The sequence below is a fragment of the Porites lutea genome, chromosome 6 (genome assembly GCF_958299795.1).
Source record: "Porites lutea chromosome 6, jaPorLute2.1, whole genome shotgun sequence".
NCBI lineage: Eukaryota > Metazoa > Cnidaria > Anthozoa > Scleractinia > Poritidae > Porites > Porites lutea.
The window spans coordinates 27,691,058-27,716,817 of NC_133206.1; the positions used below are offsets into that span (position 1 = coordinate 27,691,058).

At 39.1% G+C, this 25,760-nt stretch overlaps 1 protein-coding gene across 1 annotated transcript; it reads left to right on the top strand.

The window, feature by feature from the left end:
• Positions 1-11,135: 11,135 nt before the first annotated feature.
• Positions 11,136-25,349, top strand: LOC140942110 (uncharacterized). Its single transcript, XM_073391089.1, has 15 exons — positions 11,136-11,252; positions 11,698-12,114; positions 12,216-12,302; positions 13,790-13,928; positions 14,653-14,704; positions 15,064-15,593; positions 16,109-16,432; positions 16,996-17,104; positions 18,247-18,485; positions 19,157-19,356; positions 20,086-20,775; positions 21,911-22,125; positions 23,493-23,533; positions 24,265-24,361; positions 25,038-25,349. The coding sequence occupies exons 1-15, from the start codon at positions 11,136-11,138 to the stop codon at positions 25,228-25,230; spliced, it is 3,450 nt and encodes a 1,149-aa protein (XP_073247190.1). The 3' UTR covers positions 25,231-25,349.
• Positions 25,350-25,760: the final 411 nt, after the last annotated feature.

The following is a 25,760-nucleotide window of genomic DNA, read 5'->3' on the forward strand; positions in this document are numbered from 1 at the left end:
AAACAGTGTTTTAGTTTTCCTTTTGTTGGTCTTTTTTGTAGAATTTGCTGAACACACATAGTCAATGAAGACAGTAAAATTGTGTTCAAGTACTCTCCTGAGAGGGCACAAATCAATCAATCTTCCTGTATAAAACAGCAACAAAGTTGCTTTTGTCATGCATGAGAGCTAGAAGGTGGCATCTAAATTATTTATGATTAGAAGCTCTATTTGTCACTTCTGAAGAGTATTTATTACTTCTCTGTGAGTGGAACAAATTAACTGTGTTTGAGGGTCAATGCTTGTATTAGCAACAAAGTCATGTGTTTAAGTTGGTAAGTGTTCTTCTCTGAAACGGTCTATCTGAATCACATTGTTTTCCAACCAAAGATGGACTTGATTAGCACTATTATTATATTCGGTTTTTTTAGAGATCCAAAGCAACGATGTAACTGTAAATGATAAACCTTACCAAGATATATTCTAAATCAAATTAATAAAACATATACCTGTACTTTCTTGGGGGTATGAATTTTGTTTTCAAATGTCATATTTTTTCAATCCCTCATCCACTCACCTCAGACTAAACAAAAACTCCATAACCCCTGATGTTATTGTTTCATTTTTTACATATATTAAGCAGCTTCTAGTTTTCTTTGGGAACAGTGTTTAAGTTTATTTCAGAGGGGATTTACAGTATTCCCTATCCATATCATTAGCACTACACAAAAACTTAAACTTTGTTTCATCCTAAAAAAAGGTCAGTATTTCAAAGATAATATATTTCTAGGTTTTATTAAGCCTTATGGAAGGCAAGTGTTTCCTCGTGTAAAGGAAGGTTCTGCTATTTGCCAGAAGAGTTTGCTTCAAAATTGTATTCTAGTAGTTAACAATTAACCGTTTTACATAACATTTTTAAAAGCGTTTCAGTTCGCTTTTTCAAAGACCTGACTGAAAAGTAACTTGGGTCATTGTATATTTATACCTGAAATAACAAAACAACTTGCTTCACCATAAAACTTGATTTGAAAAAGTTAGAAACGCCTTTTCCACGGTGGTCCGCAAGCAAATTTCCTTTTTTCTGTTGTCAGCTTTTTCCCGCTTTTTTACATTTCTCAAATACGGCTTCTTGTCACTGGTTGTCCGTAAATAAAATTGAAGGGAAAATTAAAGGACAGGAATAAATTGAAGTGGGTTGTAAAGGCATGTTCTCGATTTTATGCATCAACGTTTTTTGGTTATTGAATCAAATTTCTGTTGATATTATTTAAAGACCATCCTTTCATAGTTATAAAACTATTCATAACATATAACTTTACAGCGCTCTATTAATTTTAATGTCAATAATTTTATATCAATACTAAAACCATAACCTAGTGCATGTCGTCGCGGCGTGAAGTCTTAATTAGAATCCTAGCGCCATTACAAAGGAAGACGTTTATTTCAATCGAAAAATCGCACATTGAAATGCTTAAAATGGCACTATTCCACTGTGCGGTCAATGAAAAAAGGTTGCAGTGTTGACGGAGGGCGGGGCATTTGCCCCCTTTTTTTTGTCCCCACCCCGGGGGATTCGACAGCTCAAGAGCCCCCACTCCCGGGAATTTGCCATCCAAGGTAAAAAATGCTCGGGGTCAGCCCGGGGGGTGGGGGGAAGGGGGGCTGGCGCAGGTGGAATTGACTGATGCATTATGGAGGAAAGAAAGTGAAAAGGAAAAGAGAGTGGTCTTCTTCTTTACAACGTTTCAGTCAAACGGTCTACATCCCGAAAGGTTTGGCGCATTCCTTTCCTGCTGAGAATATCGAAATGACTAGCATAAACGCCGTATATTCCAATATCAATTACAAATTGTCTTTATCAGTATATTTACCTTTTCTAAGGACCTCGTTTGGAGAAATTAGTGAAATAGAGTACTAAAGTGATGACGTCATAAAAATGAAATTTCCGAAATTATGGGATTTGTCAGGATATTCTGAAAGAACAATGTCCAAGAAGCCTACTTGCCAAAAATGAGCATTTCGGGGCAAATTGTCTCCGAGATCGTAGCCCAGTTATACTCAGAAAACTCCATACAAACCCTTCTAATTTTTTTGTTGGGTCGACCCAAAAAAAATTTAGAAGGGTTTGTATGGAGTTTTGTAAGCATAACTGGGCTACGATCTCAGCGACAATTTGCCTCCAAATGCTCATTTTTGGCAAGTAGGCTTCTTGGACATTGTTCTTTCAGAATATCCTGACAAATCCCATAATTTCGGAAATTTCATTTTTATGACGTCACACGTTAGTACTCTATACGAAGGAGAGTATGCTTGAAGTTTTACGCCCGCATATTGCATAAATTTATATAGTACGCGCGCTCTGATTGGCTGAGGGGAGTGCTTCCATGAGAGTATGTAAACATGGTTGTGGCGTCGAGATGTTTTGCTTTTCGCGCTAATCACGCAAGCACGAATTTGAAAAAGTTTTCAAGTTCAAAACTCGACAAGTTTACTTTATTTACCCACTCCTTCGTCGGCTGAGACTTGGAAAATCGTTACAAAGAAAGTGTGTCAATTTTTTTTCGCTTAAGCTGACATTTAAAGCGAGAAAAGTCCGTATTTTGGAAAGAATCTTTTTGCAAAACAAGAACTGATTACGCGTGCAAGACTTCGTGGACAAGACTTTGCGACTGGTAAGAATTTCTCTTTTAATCAGTGCCGTACAAAGAGTTTTGCGTTTTTTCTGGGAAATTTATTTTATAAAAGCAATAGAAAACTTTTTTCCTGTGTTTGCATTACCTGATATAAACACTCGAGGCGTTGAGAGAATTCTCGACAGTTATGCAAACCCTCGACTTTGTCTCGGGTTTGCATAACTGTCTCGAATTCTCCCAACCCCTCTCGTGTTTATATCAGGCTATATATGCAAACACGGAAAACGTTTTCTATTGCTTAAATAACCAGAAAATAAAACTTAAGAGCATGCGGTTTTATCCGTGATGATAATTATTGGTACTCAACGAAAGAAGAAATCAAGTTATTCTGCGTATTAAATTAAAGGAAGTGAAATTAAATTCTGACTTGAAATAGTTAATAATTTTTTTGCGGTTTGTTTACTTAGTTCTTAAGAACTGGATACACCTGCATTAAAGTTGTAGCCGGTGAAAAGAGATCGACGTCACACGACACAATTCCCTTTCGTTGTAAATGCAGTCCTTAATATTCCCTTCTTCGTACGTGATAACTGTTTTGGATGGAATTATTTGGTTTTTCGTTTCGTCTGCACCGACTCTATCACTTTTCTTCGCCGTCAAAAATGCTATTGATCGGCTTGGCAAGTTACTCAGATCTCAGATCGCTAAAAAATTTCACCAGCATTTGCAACCGATACAGACTGCGTCAATCGTACTCCTAGAGAAAGTGTTTGATTCCTTTTCTCCGCCCCCACCTGGTTTCAAAAGCTGACAGATTCTTCGCCTAGAAAAAAATTCCTAGTCAAGTATGTAAAACATATACCAGTGCAAGAGGGGATTTGTATTAAATCAGTTCACAGATAAGTTATGTTGAAGGTAATCAGTTTCTCAATTCTCAAAATGCGTGAGCTTGTCCAGACCTGGTTGCCACACCCATAGGTTATTGAAATTCCCAGAGTATTGACCTCCAACGATCTTCCCCACACAGCCATCCTTGCCACCCACTTCTTTGAGCCAGTCACATGCAGTGTACACGAATTGAGACAGAGACATCTTAGTGTAAAGTCGAGGGGCAAAATTGATTGATATTCTTAGAAACCCAAAAACCGTTTGCCATTTAATTTCATCATAGAATATTTTTGTTATGTTTAAGGCTACTACGTATACATATTATTTTTCACTCACGGCTTGGGATATGGAAAATGTTTTTTTGGGAAGAAAACTTTATGTAAATTGAAAACAGAAATTTTGACAAGGAAGCACATGTATTCTGAGGAGATCTACGCGGATGTGACTCTCAGATGTTCTTTTTGAATAACAGAAAACGATCAATAATAAATTATGTTTGACTTAAAATAAGGCTGCTACATATTATCTTTTACTGAAGACATGGGTAAATGGTTTTTGGAAGGCAATGTTAATTAAATTAAAAACAGAAATTTTATCAAAGAAGCACTTTGTTTAATTTTGGTAAGTCATGAAAATAATTTACTTGGAAAAAGTCTGAAACATGTCCTTTATGGCCCCACTGACGTCCATGCTTAAGATGAACGCAGCCACTTAATTGGACAGGCTTTAGCAATTAGCATTTCCTCGCTATCAGTCTTCAAAGCCTTTAAGATCCAGTGGTAAAGCACCTGAACCTATAAGATTCACTGAGCAATAAAAGAGGTTTCTTGTCTTTATCCATTTTAGTTGTCAGCACAATGTTTTTTCGTTGTCCAACCCTGCTGAAATGACGAATATGACTAATTCCATTTCACTTTTTATATTAACAGGAAAATGGAGGTTCTTTTCGTGTTGTTTCTAATGCTATGCAGCATTACAGCTGAAGGAAATTCAGGTAGGAGTAGTTCATATTCTCTCATTCTGTTAAGTACAGGAAAGCCTAAGTAAAACATGGTGATGTGAGCCAAAATGCTTCAGAAAATGAATTTATTATTTTAGATTATTTGGCATGATTACGAAATGTAACGAATAAAAATAATGTTGTTAACCCCATGAGACATTACGATATTTAATTTTTGTTAAGGGGCAATATGAGTCACCCTTTTTGGACCCTTGCTGCGGTTATTCAGCGGTATACTTGTAACCTCGTTCACAGGAAGGGGAGGCCGGCCTCAACAACTTTGGGGATTTTCTCTGTAAGGAAAAAAAAAGGGGGATTCGAATGCGTAGGTGTTTGACCTGCATCAACTTATCCGAAACTGAAAATTCGGATTCGTAATGAATTCGGAAAAATTTCCCGAGGGTGTGAACCTAGCTAGCCCTAGACAAACTTTGAGAGTTAAACTGCTAAGGAACAATCTAATATCTAAGATGCTAATGTACTATTAATCCGACTAGTAACTACTAGAAATGAGAAATGATTAGAAATTGTGCATTTGATTCTGCAGAATGCGGTTCAGTAGTAAACAATACTACACTAACAAGTCCAGGATATCCAAACTACTATCCAAGAAACATGGACTGTACTTGGACTTGGGAAATTCCAGCAGGAAAAATTCTCAATGTAACCTTTGCATCATTCGACATCAAACCTCGGTGGAATTGTGGGTAGGCGATTTAAATGTGAAGTAGAAAAAGGATGTAAAGTCCTCGAGCCATATCCATCTAAAATCAGTACTATAGAGCTGAATCTCTGCTAACAGACACCGGCCTCCACTAAACGGCCTTTATTTGATAGTTCCATTGGGGAATTGGGGTTAGGTATAGCTTAAGCGCAGGTCGAGTTTACTTTTGTCAATAGACCTCTTCCGCGTATATTTTTTTTGTTTTCTTAATGTAGGTCATGCGATAATACTCCAGAGAACTGTGTATTTCAAACTTCGATTTTTTCTCGTGCATATGTACCCATAATTTATGAAAAGAGAAAGTGGGCAAAAGCTAAAGCTTAAGACTTAAAGACTCTTTAAAAAGAGACTATGGCACCTGCGAACTGGAGTTATTAATACACCAGTCTTTCAAGAGACGTGTATTCTTAAATGAATTTTCATTTTTATTTCCTTTTAAGTAAACATACAGACAGACGTGTTATTCTGCTTCTCTTGTGACTTTTCTTCCAACAGTCAAAACAGTAGAGGTAAACCACTCTGCCTTACCTCAAACACCTTCTACGCTCGCTTGAACATTTTCCAGAGGTTTATGGTCTTACTAATTCGTCAAGTTATTGAACAATTTTGTATATTAATTCGGTAAGACAAAGCCAAACAAGATAGATCGTCCCTTACTTTTTCATGGAAAAATGATTGTTGACCAAAGCGATGGGCGTTAATAATCTAGCAGAGAAGTAGTTAGATACTCCTGCATTAGAAGCGAAGAAGCTTACCCGGCTGCAATGTACACAACATAAGACCGCAATAATATTACAAAGTTATCTAAAAAAGACCAGATACGGACTTTTGTGGGCAAAATGCAAGAACAAAGCAAATAAATGAAATATGTAATCTTGCGTAGGTTATCAAAGCAAGTTCGTCACCAAAATAAAATTTGTTTTTTGTAGAAGAACCAAACGGTTTTACTGTTTCATCGGGCCTGGATTTTTTATTTTCTTGTAGGAAGGAATATTTGAGCATTTACCATCAAAGCAACGTTCTGATTGGTAGATATTGCGGTAATTTGACGTACAATTTGCCAGTGATGGTTGCCGGGAATTACACAGTGATTAAATTCTACTCAGATGACGTTAAGAAAGAAAAGCGTGGATTCAGATTGCATTTCAGTGAATTACCTCGAAGTGGTGAGTGCAGTCAAGGATCGACCCAAGCGTGATATATCAATTTGTTCGGGGAAATAATTCTCAAAATAAATAGTTCCTGAGGGGCTTTAAATTTGACAGGTGAAAATTTCCCTCCTAGTGGAGGTTTTGAAGACTAGTGATCCTTTGGGTCTTTCTGCAAATTTTCTTGTTTCCGATTAGACCCATTTTATTTTGGCCACATTTGATGACTGTTTAAATCATCTTTAGGTTTGGAAGGCGGGAGGCGTTGGTCAATTAAAATTTTAAAACGACCCAACACAAACCCCTTCGAATTTAAGGGCAATTTAGAACCCTGAAATTTATCAGGAAACAATATGCCAACTACTTTCTCTACGAGTGTTACTTTTTTAAAAAAACTGTTTTTCTGCACTTTGTATCCAAATTCGCTATGACAACATTTGATGCTTTATACTATTGCGGGCGACAAGAGGAGCCCGCAATCCTAATCTCCAGGTTGTTATTACGCATGCGTCACATGTATGTAGCCAGCATTCGTTTGGACTTCCACTAAGAATGGATGGAATGCTCAAAACGGATTTGATCACGCGCGTTTCGACCTGCTACTCCTTGTAATCTGATCCGTGCATGTTTTGACAATCTCTCAACTGAAACGTAGGCAAAGCACAGCGTTGGAGCAACTGAGCGTTTGGACCTGCGATCGTTATCGCCCTCACTTCCTAACCTTTGGTTATTACTAGTTTAAACTTTGTTTGCCTCGGAGCCATATGCTAGAAAAAGTGCTCAATGGGTTTGGCAAACTTTAGTCAGCCAGTATGAGTTTTTTAAAAGTTCTAAGAAAGGTCGGACGGACTTTTGCAGAAACTGGCACCTTCCTTTTTCGACTTTAACGTAAAAAAGCAATTCAAGGTTATTTTGAATTTTTTTGGTTACAATTGTTGTTGTTTGTTTTATTTTGCTCTTTTTTTCCCGCAAAAATAAAGGTTGCTATATTTGTAATAATATATGAGCAAATCATTAAAAATGTACACACTTACAGATAGAAAAGAAATAAACTTATACTTTTCGATTATCTCTTATTTTCTTTGGCAGACCTATGTGGTTCAGCGATGGACAATACACTGAGATCCCCTGTATACGTACAAAGTTATCCACCAAATATGCACTGCGTCTATAATATTTCACTTCCACATGGCAAGGTGCAAAAACTTACATTTCAAATATTTGAACTGGCGTTTGATCAAGAATGCAGGTGAGAGTACTATTTGTTGATTAAGCCCGTTTTCCATATAATCTGTAAAGGCCTGCGGTAGCCAAAAGCTCTATTACCATATTTGTCAGTTCTAGCTCTTTGCCGACAGAGTAGTGAACGTGAGGCTTCAGTCTGCAGTCTTGTCTTCAAGGAGAATCTTCAATTCAATCCTCTTCTCAACTGAAAGCTAGTGCAATTTTTTTTTTCTCTAAACTTAAGTATTCCATTAGGTATGTCATACAAAAGAGTATCTGATCAAGAGATGACATTTTAAGTCCATTATACGAAAGATAGTTTCGCATGTTCCGATTAATTGATCTCATCACCAGATTAGCTTGCGGAGCAAATACGCATAGCCGAAGGGTAACAAGAACATCATAATTCGGGTGTTTAAGGTTGATAGAAACATAACTTGACTATCTTCAGCATAGAACATGTTTGTCTATACCTGACTGAAAAAACGTTGTCGCTTGAAAAGTATAAACCATGAAAGGTGGGACCTAATGGATTTATGGGTTCTTTCCAGAAATGTTTACACATCGAAGCTTCCAAACGGTCGTCGCCGTTCTGCCTTCTGATCGGGCAGAAAAACACAAAAGTTTTCTGGCACCAATCAGAAGTCAGAACGGCGGCGACCGTTTGGAACTGGTCTGGTAAGACAGTGTCCCCAGGGGCTCTTCTCGCCGTTCTTTACTTTTCTTCGTGCCACATTTTTCCGCCCGTTTAGACTATCCCTCGCCCCCACTATCTGCCCCTGGGTCTCCGAGGATGCAAGGATACCAATCTTTCCGCTGAAAACGCTAAGTTCACGAAACGGTCGTCATTTTTGTGTTGAAAAACCAACAAAAGTGTCATCACCATACAGATATGTATCCTGAACAGAAGCATATAAAAGGAATTTGTTTATTGCCAACCCGTAAATGCTGAATATTTCCTTCGCAGATTCGACTACTTGAACATTTCAGATGGTGATAATTTTATTGGCCAATACTGCGGTGACCTAACGGGAAAAGTTATTTTTGTTTCACGAGACTATCTGGTGTTGACATTTCACTCCGATGAGGTATTTGATCCTAACAAAAGAGGATTCGAAATAATTTTTGCGGAAGATGTTAACGCGCCTGGTAAGTGAATACAAAAATCAACATCTATAATTCAATACACAGTCAAGAGAAAGGTTATGAAAATATATATGATCACCGAAGGGAAACTGCTTTGTTCTTATATCATATGGAAATGAACGGAGATCACAGCGGAGAATATGTTCGCGGAGTTTCCAGTTTTCCTTGTCTGCAAGTATAATGGTCAAGGAAAAGACTGAAAAGATTCAGTGTTATTTTGAGATTGCTCTCGAAAAAAGGACCGGCTAAGTGTTGAATAGCCTAAACTAGCCGACATTTCGTGACCCCACAACTGGTTTTCCGGCTAAATGACGCCTGCAGAAATTCGATACTGATCACGTGTCACTACCCAGAGCTGGGTAGTGCTTCTCATAGGTTGTCGCAAACGAAATTTGCCTCAGCCAATCAGAAGCACTACCCAGATCTGCGAAATGACACATCATCAGTGTGGAATTTCCACAGTCGTTCTTCAGACTTCACTTCTCGGGAAAACCATTGGTGGGGTAAATCGACCGTTTTCTCAGACTCCGTAATGAATTAGTCTTACTTTGACTGTATCTTTCAGCGCTATGTCCAGTAGGATGGATACTCAGCCTTCATGGTTCATGCTACAAAATATCTTCCAACCAACTGGACTGGAACTCAGCGAAGTCCGCCTGTAACGACCAGGGATCAAGCTTAGTTATACTGAACTCGTTGGATGAAATAGGAGAGCTGATCAAAAGAACAAAGGGCCAGACGTGGATTGGCTTAAAGCGAGATCTCATGAACCATTCAAGCTGGAAATGGGTTGATGGGTCTGGCGCTTTTTATAGCTACTGGTTGAGTGGAGAGCCGAACAATCACGGAGGCAACGAAGATTGTGTTGTAATGAACCCTCACATAGGAACATGGAATGACCAAGGGTGTGGGAAATCTCATTATTACGTTTGTGAAATCAACGGTAACACAACTTTCTATGATAATAAGTAAAATCAAAAAGTAAAGTAAATTGTAAATTTGATGTGTAAACAGTACTTCCAATGATTGTACGGTTTATCTAAGATCCCAATGAATCTGGATATTTCTTATAAAGGTAATAAAGGTAGACTTCTTGTATTATAATAAAACGAAAATCTTTTTCTTTTTCAGCGACAAAAATACCAGCAATCAGCGACAACAACTTTTGATTCCTCTGCTTACGATAATATTCGTTCATTTCAGAAATATTAAAGACATTTATATTCTAGGCGAGAACGACTACGAGTACGAGATTTCATTTAAAGTTTTTTCGCGTATTCTCAAATAATAGACACCGTGGATAGCTTCATTCTACATCTTTTTCACCAAAAAATTAGCGCTGTTATCTTTATTGAATGAGGTTAAACTCCCAGCTGCAAAATAATAAAACCTATAACATTTTATAACTCAATTGTGACCGCTAACACACTAACTCGTACTAGAATGACGACGACTGTCACGTTTCCCGCCAAACTGACGCTGGTTCACACGCGCGCACTATTGAGTATTGAGGAAATCTGGTACTCGTAGTCGTACTCGTCTTAGAATCTAAAGGTCTCTACTTGTCTTTCGCAGGTTGCCCCCAGGACTGGATTCAAATCCTCGGTTCCTGCTACAGAGCCTCTTCTTACGCACTGGATTGGTTCGCGGCAGAATCGGCCTGTAAGGCAATTGAATCTAGTCTTCCTATGGTGACTTCACGTGCTGAACAAGATGCCCTTGGCTCATTTCTAACACAAAGCGCATGGACTGGTCTGCTCAGGAATCCCAGTCACAATTTAAGTGGGGTTGGTTTGGTCAGTGGTTCACAAGCTAGTTACGTTCATGAATTACGCAGTCAATTGGATAGTTTGACGGGCGAGGGAGATTGTGTAGAGATAAATTCGAAGGGGAAACTGAAAAATAGAGACTGTCGTCATCACCATCGGTACCTTTGCACAATATCGGCAGGTAAGTAACTCCAAGAAAACATCATGTGTTTCTGGAAGGGTTAGAATTTTTTTCCAGATTATGCTCGTGTGTATTGTATAGAGGTGCCAGTTAAAAATCTTAAAACGGTACCACTCACTTGAAAGAAATGCAATAAAAAGAAGACAGAAAAATTAATACTTGACTGCAAGGTCCATTAATTACAACCGGAGCGACCCACTCATATACTAATCATGACGTTTCCGGAATCATCAAGTAATGTTAGATTCACTGTAAAGTACTTTTCCAGCAAAAATAAATTCAAAATAAATAAATAAAGCTCCCGGTAAAAAGCACTAAAAGGATTTGACATTGCTTCTCTTTTACACTCTGTCTATCTTAAAAAGAAACTAAGTGCAGAAAACCTTCACTGCGGGATGATGTGCTTGTTTCACCTTCTGATTGTCGTTTACCAACTCACCCACATGGAAAGATTTGCTCTTTTAACTGCGCCCGTGGATATCAAGTCAGCGGTCCTTCATCTGCTCGTTGCGGGATTGGTGGATCATGGAGTGCGGATGCCAACACCATCATTTGTGATGGTTTGTATCTTGATCGTTTACGTTTCTCTTCCCCCCTCAAGTGTAGCGTTAAAAATGAGCCATTGTTTACAATTTTTTGGATTGCTATCAATCCAACCCGAAAGCTATTGACTTCTGCGGATTAGAGCTTGTGAATCAAAATGTCGTTGCAACTAGTAAATCGGACGCCTTAAACCAAGTTTGTGCAGCATTTTTTTTTATTGTAATTATTATATAAATAATCTTCAGTTTTAAAATAATTATTGCCACCGCTGCAACCAACACTGCCACCACCATTACCACCGTCATCATCGTCATCATCATTACCATCATCATCATCATCATCATCATCATCATCATCATCATAAAAAAACAAACAAACAAAAAACATGGTGATGAGTATTGCTACAATCATTAGGACCACATCATCGTCATCATCATTACCTTTTACGTTCATCAAAACCAGGTGCATCGGTTAATGTCAAAACCAGATTACCCCGTCAAAGACGAGTGCTATTCGAGAGCCGTCGTTGTTTGTTTTTATTCAATAGAATGTGAAGAAGCTCTCGGTATGGGAGACGGAGAGATCTCCAACGGGCAAGTCATCGCTTCTTCGCAACTGGATGCCGAGCATGCAGCCATCAACGGCAGACTAAACGCTATAAGAACTTCAAATAAAGTAGGATCGTGGTCACCTTATACCAATGATGTTAAGCAATGGTTGCAAATAGATCTGGGCAGTCAAGAGCGTACCCTTGTAGCAAAGATTGCTTCTCAAGGAGACAATGCTAACAGCACGTGGGTCACACATTACACATTACAGTACAGCGACAACGGAGATAAGTTCAATGTCTACAAAGAGCTAGGACAAGGTAAAGATAAGGTGAGACGCCTCTTCTTCGCTAAAGTGAAAAAAAGCAGTTTAGCATTTCTCCGCCAACCTTTGAATACGTATATATTTTGCTCGTGTGCACTTTTGTTCAGAATAAAAATATGTCTGGCAACCTGCTTCCTTTGAGGAATGCAGCAACAATCGGTGACAAAATTGTTGAGACATTTTACTTAAATGGGGTAATTTCGGAGAACAAAAGAATCCGCACCCCTCCCCTGTCCCCTCCATTCAAAGTTGGGGTGTTTGTTGTTTTCTATAGGCAGCTAGAACAAGGGCACAACATTGCACGGAGGGGATGGGGGAGAAAAGCTATATTTCCTCCTTTTGAAGTTAATAAAACGTAAAAAAGCCCACTTTTGGGCGAAGTGCCTCAACTCATTTTGTCGCCGATTGTCTGAATCGAAATCTACGCGCTGTTGTCTTATTAGCACCGGTTAGGAGACGGTAACTAGTTGAGATTACTATATACACCGGGTCGTTTTTCAGAAGATAGATAAGATACCCATATAATCCCTTTCCTGTGTTTTCCGAGGGAAAATTAGTTTTGACAATCTTTGTAGTCGGTAGTGTTTTCAAGTAATTAAGCAGCATACCCACGTACCGAATGATTGATTTTCCTCTGGTAACTAAGTGTGATCGGTAGGAATCGATGGCAGGTAATATATTGTATCTGAATATATCCCAAGTAAGTTCGAAGTGTTTATTCGAAGTTTGGCTATTTCATAAGGGTGGGATGGACGATAAAATAGCCATGATTGCTATGCGCAGGAGAATTTTCAGGAAAAATGTTCCAACTTCTAACGCACAGCAAAGCTGCATAGCATCGCTAAATCTGTGCAGTAGATTCGTTGCCCATATACCCATGAGGGTCTTTAAAGAATGTACTTTACAGTAGAAACTATGAGGTCAGGAGGGGACTGGCCACGAGTAACCACGAGTAACCAACTTTGTTCTTAAAAGATAATCAGATTATTTTATTTTATACTCATCGTGGTTACTCGTGGTTACTCGTGGAAATTCCTCCTAAAGAGCAATTTTAGCCATTATAACTACTTTAATGCCTAGAAATGTATTAATTTTCCTATCCTTTTCACTTTGTTCTTTGTTTCGATAAAGGAGAGAATAAGAAATCGTGCGCGACGCGCCACATTGCACGATGTCAAGGCACGGTTAAGCGTGACACGAAATGTCACGCACTGAAAATAACGAAATCGCCTTATTCTAATTGTTCTAAAATAGGTATGATGAAGTCGAACACAACAAATAAGAAGCCACAAGGGGTCTTACATCCCAGCATAAAGAAATGAATTCAATTACCTTTCTAAAGGACGTACGGCCACTTTTGAGATTCAGACTATCGGCGACAAGATTGTTGAGACATTTTACTTAAATGGGGTAATTTCGGAGAACAAAAGAATCCGCACCCCTCCCCTGTCCCCTCCATTCAAAGTTGGGGTGTTTGTTGTTTCCAAAAGGCAGCTAGAACAAGGGCACAACATTGCACGGAGGGGATGGGGGAGGAAAGCTATATTTCTTCCTTTTGAAGTTAATGAAACGTAAAAAAGCCCAGTTTTGGGCGAAGTGTCTCAACTCATTTTGTCGCCGATTGAAGAAACGAATTTATTGACTGAATTTAACACATGTGCGTCCTACCTGGATTTTCCAGGTGTTCCACGGCAACACAGACCCGGATACCATTGTTTCTCATAAACTAAATCCACGCATAAGGGCACGGTACATCCGTTTCGTACCAACCGCTTGGCATAAACACATCTCTATGAGGGTGGAACTCTATGGATGTAAAGGTAATTAATGAACGGATGGCTTTTAATTTAAAACATTTCCTAATTAAATTTAAATCTAAGACTTACATGTATGAAGTGGACGCCCCTCCCCAACCTCCCCAAAGCAGTTTACTTTTATCTTTGATACATTTTCACGAAACGTGGAGACACACGGTTGCTTATTTTGGTGACGACATATGAAACTATTAAAGGAGAGGGTTCAATCAATTTCCGGACAATTTTTATAGTTTTGCCCCGAAATATTTTATTTCAAAAAAATACAGAAATTATAACATGATACATGATAAATTACCAAAAGAAGAACGAACGAACGACTGTACAGAACACAGAAGACATTTCCCTCTAACATAGGAGGAATTAAGTTAATTTTGTGAACCAATTTAAAAAAAAACAACTCTTTCATGAGTCAATCTGACAAATGATCTTTCCCTAGGGACACCAAATTTTGGCAACCGGTTCCTAGATGATTCAGAGAGAGAGTGCAATCTTTTTTCGAACAGTTTTTTACAATTTTACCCCTGAATATGGATAAAATAGTAACAAAAGAATACAAGTGACAAACTATAACATGATAAATGATAAATTACCAAAAAAAAGGATCCACGATCAAGCGACTGTACAGAAGAAATTTCTCTTTAACATTAGAAGAATTCAGTTAATTTTGTGATCCAATTTATAAAAATAAATCTTTCATGAGTCAATCTGACAAATGACCTTTCCTTAGGGACACCAAATTTTGGCCACTGGTTTCTAGATGGTTCTGATTCAGATGTAAGGTTAGTATAACATATAAATAACCTATTGAAGGAACATGATGATAATGATGACGATGATGACGATGATGATGATAATAATAATAATAATAATGATCATCATCATCATCATAATAATATTCATGGTCATCATCATCGTTATCGTACGTCAACGCCTTTCGTCATAGAAATTTTATCATAATGTTCTCCATGCATTTAATTGATACGTCACGCATCAAGGGATACGTCACGCATCAAGGGAGAGTCCCTTCATAATTTGTCGTAGATTTCAAAAACTTTGAAAGATCTCTTGTGGAATGCGCCTTTTAAGGTTATATTTCATATTTATTTTAATAATCATTGCTCTAATTTTCATTTCGTAGTTTTTTTGGCGCGGTCAACTACACTGAAGGTTGGTGTCTTGGAAGTATAGCAGCGTATTTCAGTCAAAAAGGCTCCTTTGTCACCGTGCCCAAAATGAACATTACAAACTGCGACTTTACAATTGCTTTTTGGGTTAAATCCGGTGATGTAGATGGACCTTTAATGGCGATTTGGTCTGTGAGTGGAAAACTATTTTACGCGGCAATAAAGAATTCCAGTGTCATCTTGTCGATACATAACACTATAGCAAAAGCAAACTTCGCAATCAGTGACTGGAATCATGTTGCCATTACCTGTGAGGAGTCTAAGATCAAGGTGTTTGTAAATGGAACAGAAATTTTAACGAAGGAACAATGGAACGAGTTCTTCTTCTTATCGTCAGAGCATCTCGAGACGGAAAATGTGATAGGAAATCATCCAGTCCTGTTCAAGTTGCCATTGGTAAATAAACCTTTTGTTGGGGCACTGATGGACCTTCATGTAATCAAAACTGCCTTGTCTACAAATCAAATTTTTGACTTGAGCAAAGGTAATCTGTTGTTATTAGGGAGTTTAACCAAATGAGTTTTTGAGTGACACACGTCGACCGGAAGTGAGCCGTTTTCGCTCTTTATACATCTTGACGCTGCCAAAATTGTAATGCCTCGTTGTCTTGCTCTTATTAGGGACTTGACGATCGGACGACGCGACGGCAGCCAAAACGTCGCTCCGCTAGGGCGCAAATGATGCTACTCGTGCTAGAAATAAATTATATGCCCCCCAAAAGTCGTGTGATTTTCGTAGTGATCTAAAAATGCATACGGGTTACTCTGAAAAAACGGAAGTAATTTTGAGGTGTACAAGAACTTGAGCGTCTTGTTAGACGAGATGGCTAAACGGGGCCAATTAAACCAGCTGGAGTGACAACCGTATAGTCGCGAAAGAATCCCCATATTTTGGTACTCTATCTTAATTGATCAGAAACAAAAGAATTAAACCGAATCCGTTGTAGCCTACACACAAGTAAATAACTAACTGATGACGATATATTTTTGTGAACCTTAGGCACGCCGAAAACGCCAGTTATTAACAAAAAGGAAAGCAAGATAAATGGTTGCACAGTGAACCTCACATGGAGTCATGACGTGTGTGCCACTACGAAGAACACCATACGCTTAAGGGTGATAAATCCCCAGGGCTATAGAACAGAACGCCGCGTAGAAGAGCATACTTCAGCGAAATTATATCATCTATTGACACTTGACTGCGACAATATCTATCAGATTGAAGTGTCTTCCTGGATTGAAGAACTTCAAAGTGACTGGTCTACTCCTTGGCAAGTTCAAACTAACTCACCCAAGATAAAGCAGGAAACACAAGACGTCTACTGTAAGTACCGCAAGGGAACAAAATATAGATTGCCTTAACCCAAGCCGCGCTGGCGTTCCTCCTAAGCAGACATTCTTAGGGCCTCGTCACGCGTCGTTGCGTGATAAGTCAAAACGACATCTGCGCGGAACGCTACTTCCCCCAGGACCAGTGAGGCTTTATAATTCGTTCAGAACCGTAAGTTCACGGATGATGCCATTAGATTAGAAACAAACCAGAAAATGCCGGCCGCCAAAAAAAAAAAGTCCTTGATGTACTTATGATTCATCTCTCTATTATTTTGAACGGGGTATATGGAACAGCAAGTCATTGCCACAATAATGACCGTCGTTCAAGTCACGTTCAAGGAACGAGAACATTCTCTACCTTACCCTACGCGCATTATTTTTCAGAAGATGCCTAACTAACTAGACATTATCCTATTTATAATATCCGTCAATTTTTTTTAATATAAAACAAACTACCGCAACCGAGACAATAACACCTATCCTCTTATGGATGACGTACATGTAAATTGCATGCATTCCATATCTTTCTACATTAATTTATTTCTGTCTTTCCAGCTAACGATGACGCTACAAAAATTTTGGGAATAGTTCTTGGAATCACCGTTACTCTTGCGGCAGCAATTCTCGTAGGGATCTACCGAAGGAGGCAAAAAAGGGAAGAACGGTATGCTTAAATGACACTGAAAAGTCAAGAGGGTTTACTCCACGCATGTTTACAAAGTTGGACACTGACACTGACACTCGCGTCATATCCGACAATTTCTTTGAAAAGTAGTTCTCCGAGGAAACATATTGTTTTTGCTCGGACTCGAAAACCGATTTGTTTGCCTGGTGTATTTTCCGATTGACGGAGGATATAAAAACAAAATCGGCCCAACTTTTCAGTTCACCATCTATTTTCGTTAGAAAACCGGGCAGACAAACCGTTACGTATAAAGTGGCCTTTAAATTATACATTACAATATGTGCTACAGGCCGTAAGTTTAACAGAAAGGTACAGTGTGTTTCGTTTGTTTGATTGTTTTTCTTGTATTCGCTTTCAATACAGTTTATTTTTCGACAGCCGACAGGTACATAGCGTGTCCAGACTAGAACGAAGACAGAAATGCGCACTTGACCCCAGTTTCAACAAAAGGCAAATTGTAGTCAAGGAATTCTATTGGTCCCCATAAGAAAGGAACTTTCCGTAATGTGTCTAAACAAAAGAGGCGGCGGAGCCTTTCAAAACGTGGGGGGTGGGGTGGGGGGTCTCGCCAAAGGGTCTTTTATACACTGGTTTTCCCCGTTCATTGACTGACGGCTATGCCATGTTGAAGAGCCCCAATAAGGGCGAAACAGCTGTCCATGGCTGCCACTGCCCAAATTTGACCACCTCCTGGTTAGCCCAGTTTGGAGAGCGCCGGTCTGCTGAGTGCGTTTTTCGTTAGCACAGGCAAATCGCTTTGTAATCTTCACAGTGTCTAGTGTGAATATTGCAATTTGTGACAATGCTTCAGCAGGGATTTGTTTAGGCGGTCCTGATTCGTGGTGCTTTTAGGTAGCAAATCGTCTAGTGAGGGCAGGAAATGTGCGCTTTAAAGTCGCCGATGTCACAGGTTATGTTAAATACATCCGTAATGGCCATTACGGACAAAAGTGACCCCCTCACAAATTTTCGTTTGGGGGGGGGGGGGGGGGGAGGGGCTACGGACCTCCCTGCTCCGCCGCCTCAGTAGTAGGAAAAACCGTTTTTCCTATGCAATTTCTTCATAGTTCGATTCTGTACAAAACGAAATTTTTAACTAATATTGGATAATTCTTTTTTAGATCCAAGAAAGAAATTGTTCATTTTATGTCACTGGAAGTCCCACACGAGCGAGTAACCATCATGGGGGAACTTGGTCGAGGGGCTTTTGGCAAGGTTCATAAAGGTGTGATGAAGGAGGTGACAAACGCAAATATATATTCCGATACCAGTGAAGGAAATCCAAATCTACGTTCCAAGGACAGCCTACGAACACTGAAAGACAATGAAGGACGAATTGTTGCTGTTAAAGTCCTTCTTGGTAAGCTACTAAGCCATTTTCGATGAATGTTTACAAATCATGTTCGACCAGCACGTTGTTAACGTAAATAAAGTTTGTGTAACTTTAGTATAGTCGAAGTTCACTTCCATGTGGGACCAAGGCCTCTACGTCCGACAATGCAATGGAAAATAGCTTAACTTACATGTTACAGACATCTTGTTGATGCTGAGGCTTAAGTCAAACCTCCATAATCGGCCACCTCTCTACAACGGTCACTATTTTCTGTCTCTGGGGACAGTCTACACAATGACTCTTGTTTAAACGTCTCTTCAACGGCAACAGCCATCAACGCATGACCCCAACTGCCAAAATAACCTGTAAACAACGGCCAGTTTTTCCGCCGACTGATGAAAAAGTCAAGAATGATCATGGAACTTGATCCGTATGGCGCGTTGATGATTAATCGCGGCAATCCTATTTTGACTGTGTTCCGTTTATACTGCTGCAGTTAGCATAAATTGTCGCCGATACGTCTAGCCAATGCTGCGAACTTTGCTCGTCTTGTCACGTTAACATTTTGATTCAAAACATGATGCCCTTCATCATCACTTTCTTTGAATGGCTAAGCAGTTCACAAACCCTCTCGATATTGTTTTTCTTGACTGATTTTAATTGATATCCTTTTGTTCATTAACTCCCGTTTTGTTTAGAAAATGCTGGAGAGGAGGAAAAACGACAGTTTCTTCAGGAAATTGACCTCATGAAGGACGTTGGATCGCATCGAAACATTCTTAGCATACTCGGTTTTTGGATTCGGTCAGAGCCCATTATGTTGATCATGGAGTATGTTCCTCACGGAGATCTTCTGCAGTGGCTTAGAAACAAAAGACAGCAAATAAAGCTTGTTACTGTATGTATCGATTTTTTGCCATTTTCTCCTTAATAACAAAATTTATATCAGCTTATTTGTTGTCCCGTTACATTTCCGATAAATGTATAGCCTGGAGCATTTCTCAAAATATAAAGTAAATTCCAATTTTTTGTACATGTCTTCAATTTCTGTTATCAAATTTATGAAGCATTGATAATACAACCAGAAACATGATAACGTCTCTTTAAAAAATGATGAACACAAGGGAGAGTAGACACTCTGGCGAAAGGGCGCACGTATATGCCCTCCTCGAAAGTTATCCTCTAATTTGTTTTAACCTGAATTTTCGGTAAAATTCAGGGTGACAGCAAAGATGATGGCCATTTTTAATGAAGCCACTAACGGCAACGCCATTTCCCCACAACATTTCTTTCACCTTGCAAAGCTTGTCGCATGCAGTCTATAATGAAAGAGGTTTGCATATTTAAAACATCTAAGGAGAGCCAAAACCACTGTGGAACCATTTTTACATTCTATATCCAAAAGTTGATATCGCTTTCTTGAAAACGGGTAATTTATTTGGTCTAAAATCAGAAAATCTTATTTCTAAAGAAAGAAATATCTATAATAAGCTGTATATGTCGTATGGTTGTTGCGCTTTCGTCTGTGTAGAAAATGATCTTCTGGCTCTGGTAAAAATTGCTTTACCAGTCTTTACTATGCAGAATATTAATTTGTCAACTTAAATCATTTTTGAACTACTTGCAGCTTACAAAGAAGAATAATGACCATACCGATGTCTTAGAAAGTCAGAAGAAAAACATGAATGGTCGAGAGATAAAAGGAGGGAGGATTAAAAATGAAAAACACGATGAAAATGGTTCCATGCAACTGAAAGAACTAGGAAATCCACACAAATCCAAGGTAACCGATGTTGACACCAATGTTGATCGCCTACTTGAAATGCTACCTCAGTGTTCAACTTTGGAAAAAGAAGAGACAACATCGCTAGGGGAGAGTTCGAGAAATCTCCCAGAAGTTGCTGCAAACCTTATTATGGTAGGAGGCAAAGGACCCACTCATCAGCTCACGACCTATGACGAACCAAAGGGAAGCGATGGAATAACCTTGACTATAGAAACAAAGGATAGGAACAGTGACGCTAATGGAAAGCAAAAGAGAATAGAAAGTTCGGAAAACGAGACAAGCAAGTCCAAAGATGATGCCATGAACGTATACGTATCATCTCCAGAAACCAAACCTGGTAAAGAAAACGAAAAGAGGTTACAGTCATTACCATCGACCTTTAAAGACGACCAGTTTCCTGAATCCCTTGAAAGGACCACAGTGAAAGCCTCTACAGAGCACGACGAAGGCTCTTGTGACATCGACAATAAAGATCTCGTTTTTTCTGCAGATGATATGATGAGTTTTGCGTGGCAGATTGCTAAGGGAATGGTAGGTTATTTCTTTGCTATGGGAAAGGAATCATACGAACAAACACTAACAAATACATCCGAAAACAAAGATTTTGTTTTTATGCCTACAGTTTAATATATATTCGACAGCGACTATACCGTGAAACAGAGGCACTTCTGAAACTATCGCACTTATACTACAACCTCACATCCTATGCGTTGTACACAAAGCGATAACCACTTTACGACGACTAATTGCTAATGTCAAGGACAAAGAAAAACCGGAGGACAGACAGGGAGCAGTATACAAGATAAAATGCTACAACTGGCAGGCTACTTACATTAGTAAGACCGACAGAAACCTTAGCACGCGACTGACTGAACACAAACGAGCGACAAGAAATGGTGATGTCAACAATCACATTGCTAAACACCATTTACAGACGAAACATCAAATCGAATTGTATTACGTACTGTACATAGTACTATCAACGACTCACTTTAGAAGGTTGGTTTACAAACTTAGAGCAAACCCCACTAAATCGTAGTCAACAGTTACCGGCACGGTACAAACGACTAATTGATGGACTTCAAGCAAAACTAACTACAAGAGGGTGACTGGACAACCGACAATTTGACTAGCAATAAACGACTTTTAAACTGTGACAATTGCAATAGACGGATCGAAACGCACCATAGTCTTCATAGAGTCTTCACAGCCAATAACATTACGGCTTAATTGGCAGACGACCAATAACATCGCGACTTCATTGACCAAATAGGCCAATAATCAGAGTTTAATATCATTAACTAACGTGATACAACTCACTTTGACTCTGAAGATGACTACCGCACAGGTTGTCGAAACGTCAGTCACTGTCAAAAACATTCCTATTCAGGACTTCATTCACCCGAACGATCAATATCAACCAACTTATGAAATGACCACTGGGTTCAAACCTTTCACAGCTAAAATTATCTGTTGCCCACAAAAAAGGGTTAAAAATGCTCAAATAATGGCTTCACCTCATTACGTTTTGTCAGAACTGGTAACTATTAGTAAGTAGAAAAATCTGTCTGAGAAGAAAATAAGCAGCTACAAAGGAGAAAAGGGATCAGGCAAACGGCTAACAAGTAGATAGAAAAGACTAAGTTTTAAATCATCATTTTATCAGGAATACTTGGCCAGTAAAGGATTTGTTCATCGCGATCTGGCAGCCCGTAACATCTTACTTGGTGAAAACAAAGCGGTGAAGATTTCTGATTTTGGTATGCTACGTCGCACAGGTGAAAGTGAGATATACGAGGTGGCCACCGTTAAGAAACTGCCCATAAAATGGACAGCACCTGATTCATTGGAGACTGGAATTTTTACTTCCAAGAGTGATGTGTAAGTTAAAATTAAATTTTGCAAAGTTTCTTAGGCCTATCGTCACCTGCAACACAGGTATTAGAACAAGTCACATGCCAAGACTAAAAACAGAGAAAACCTACTACTGAGTCAATTCCTTCCTAGGCCTTGTTCGCCAGAGACAATTTTTGGAAATTTTCCTTGATAACTGCTCTCTTACCAGTTACCATCCCTTTATTTTCAAAGGGGACTGGGTTTGAATTTATTCCAACCAAAAGAAGGTTAACCTCCCACGCAGGCGTTTTAGGGAAGCTCGGATTTCGTCCCTCCCAACAAACTCCTGCTCAACCGAAAACAACATCCCTTTCCCAAGCTTAGCCAATCACATTGTATCTTCCAAGTTCTGGAAGGTTGAACTTGACCGCAGGGTTACCCGATAATTACTCGATCTGTATGGAACACTGGGAAAGCTATATGACCTCTAGTAAATGTTAGATTCAGAGCGGCAAAAGTAAGATTTATTCAGGTTTTAGAATACTTCGTGCACTGCATAACTTTAGCGTAAGAAAGAGAAGAAGGAAAAAGGTAACTCTAGGGTCACGTTTTTACACTAGCATGAGCATATGAGTAGTGTTTAGCCTATCAACACTTTATTTCAAAACTGTTGATTGAATTGGTCACTTCAGATCACGCGAATAAAATAATGAAAAAGGAATGTTGTTCTCGGTTGAGCAGACTTTTGTGGGGAGGGACGAAATACGAGCTCCCCTAAAAAACCTGTGTAGGAGGCTAAAAGAAGATTGAATACGTCCTAGCTTCCGATTTTAGAGCCTGTGTTTAAACCTGACTTTCCCAGTTACATAATAGGCCACTTGCATGGTGACGTCATTTTATAACTACTACTAGAATCCTTCAGGGTTTTGCTTTCTTGTGCAAATTAGGGCTTTTGCTATTTAAAATTCACTGGGTTTACCAAATTTCAATATCAAACAAAAAAAGAAATAAATTCTTGTCTTAGAAGTAAAAAGACGTCATCGTGCAAATGGCTTATTTACTGTATTTCTTTCCGGGGATGACTACCATTGAAGGGTATACCCTCCACTGAGTAAAACTCTGTGTCACTGCATGCTTCGCTAAGAACCACGTGATGAATAGAATCACAGCAAGTGGTCAGCAGGCTGTTATTAACTTTTGTTCATACCAAGATACCCTTCTGAAATGTAAGCATGGAATAAAACTATTGACCTTTCCGGCTACGTTTAGAAAAAAAATACAATTATTGATGTAAGGATTCGCGGACAATCAAGAGTAATTTCTCTCTTCCTGTTATCAGAACTTTTTAATTGATAATTGTTGAGTTGTTTTACCGATTATTTGTTTTCCTCATACTGGTCCTTGTTCCTTAGATGGTCCTTCGGAGTTGTTTTGTGGGAAATGGCTACCATGGGTGAGATATCTTTAACGCTTTGACTGATGTAAGACCGGAAGTAGAATGATTGTCTATTGCATTTGTTTGTTTGTTTTACTAATAAATTCTAACAACGTAACTCCGTATCCAGATCTCTTGTCGAGGAAGCCAAAGGCGAGATCTGGTCAAATACGTACGTCATGTGATCGCCGGTCAGGCGCACTCCCTCACAATCTTAACAGTAAGAGTAACCAATGAAATTTTTTGATTTACAATGAAGTCCAGATATAGCGCGCACTCTGTTTGGTTGCAAACATGTGCTTTATGAAAGTATAAATACCCAGCTAAGTGTCGCACCATCTGCCGAAAGTTTGTTTGGAAAAGTAAAAAGTGATTTATGGGGAATTTAACGGATTCTTTATCATGAAACAAATAAAGAAGCCTTGACACTGTGCTCTGTTTAGTTGTAAAGCACGCAGAAAACGGCAAGAGCACTTAGGAAGTAGAGAGAAACACTCCACTAGGTCTCGGTTTCCCTCAACAATTCTTTCCTGCTTTAGCTGCTTCCGGCGTGCTTTACAACAGAACAGAGTATAGTCGAAGCGATCTCGTCCTCGGCTTCGTCGACAAGAGAGCTGGGTACAAGCTCACTATCAACGTTGTGAGTTAATCTGTCACGTGCCAGAATAACTAAAAGTTCTTGACAGACGTAATGTTGGCTTAAAAGTTCTTTGAACCTTCTCAAATGATATTTCAATTAAAAATTTTAGGGGGGACTCCTTATCCCAGAATCAGCCATGCCCAGTTGTACAATCTCCTTAAGAAGGGGTATCGCATGGAACAACCAAACACTTGCAGTGATGAAATGTAAGTAAAGTTATTACAAATGACTCGCAATTAATATCTGTACCAAACAAGAAACACGATATTTTTTAAAAACAACATTGTTACGCTATAGGCATAATAATCTTTTTAGGAAGGTAGGAAGTGACAGTAAAAAAAAAACAATCATGACTCTCTGGCGAGTACTCGTGCGTCTTGATTGCGACAAAAATCAATGCAACTGGCGAATATAACACCAACGCAAGTAGATCCATCAAAAACAACCAGGCTTAACTCTATCTCTACGAGACGAAGTAGAATCATACCCCAATTTCATTCACGTTTCTTTGACGTCATGAACGTTAAGAACTACCCGCTAATGCTCCGCTTTAAAATGCATAATTTCATCCCTTCTATACTACTCACAAGGGAAATTTCGTTTTGCTGAAGTAAAAACCAAATCTCAGGTAATCTCGCTCGGCAAAACATGGCAATGTAAATAGCTTGAACCCAGTATTTCGTCTCGTAACTAGGTGAAATGTGATCATTCAGGTGAGTATACTTATTGAAAAGATTGTTGTTAACAGCGATTGCCTATTCGACAACAACGATCATCAGAGTTCAAAGTGAGTTGCGTGCCTTAGCTTGACGACAATTTTGGCTATCGTCATAATTGGCAAACTTGACCAAAGCATAAGCCATTATATTTTTTTCTCGACAGGTACAAGTTAATGCTGGACTGCTGGAGGGATGATCCGAATGAACGACCCGCATTCCTCGAAATGATACCAACCCTTGAACAAATGATGACAGCTGATACCCCATATTATGATTTTACACTGTTAGATGAGAGCCAGGAATGTTACAATGAACAATGCCCCAGCACCAGCGAAACCCTCGACACTCTCTTGTGATGACTCCAAAGTGAGTCGACCTGACGTGTTACTCTGTTAACGTAGGGCTAGTTTGCAGATTACTCAGTAAAATCTACTTAAGCTTCTGACATTATGGAGGCTGTTTAGGGGCGTAGAATGTAGTGATGATCAAGTTAACGATAACAGGTGCTTCACTTCAATATTATATAGATTTAGCCAGGCCTAAAAGCGAAGCTTCCTTCTGTATACTGATAACAAAGGCAACAAATTTAAAGCCATTATTATAAGGTTAAATATCCAACTTTAGTCCCCTCCTTAGGAGAGAGGGGTTGGCTGATTTAAGACAAAATGTCCTTTAACATATCTAAAATCAAATAACTCTACCACTGAGCTAACAGACTAATATTTACAGCAAAACGTAATTGTAGGTCAAGTTCGATCACTGTAGTAAGCCTAGAAATGAATTCTTCCCAAACTATACCACAGAGAGTCTGAGAACTCCTAACGCCACGCCGGGAGCGGGAAAGAGGAGCAAAGGATAATTTTTACATGAGGATCATTTTTCCATA

What these genes read in the sequence shown, in the direction of transcription:
- LOC140942110 (XM_073391089.1), top strand. Translation starts at nt 11,136, where the DNA reads ATGGAAAGATTTGCTCTTTTAACTGCGCCCGTGGATATCAAGTCAGCG. An exon ending in AGCAAATAAAGCTTGTTACT is followed by an intron (nt 19,357 to 20,085) that starts GTATGTATCGAT and finishes AACTACTTGCAG; the next exon opens with CTTACAAAGAAGAATAATGA. An exon ending in GGCAGATTGCTAAGGGAATG is followed by an intron (nt 20,776 to 21,910) that starts GTAGGTTATTTC and finishes TCATTTTATCAG; the next exon opens with GAATACTTGGCCAGTAAAGG.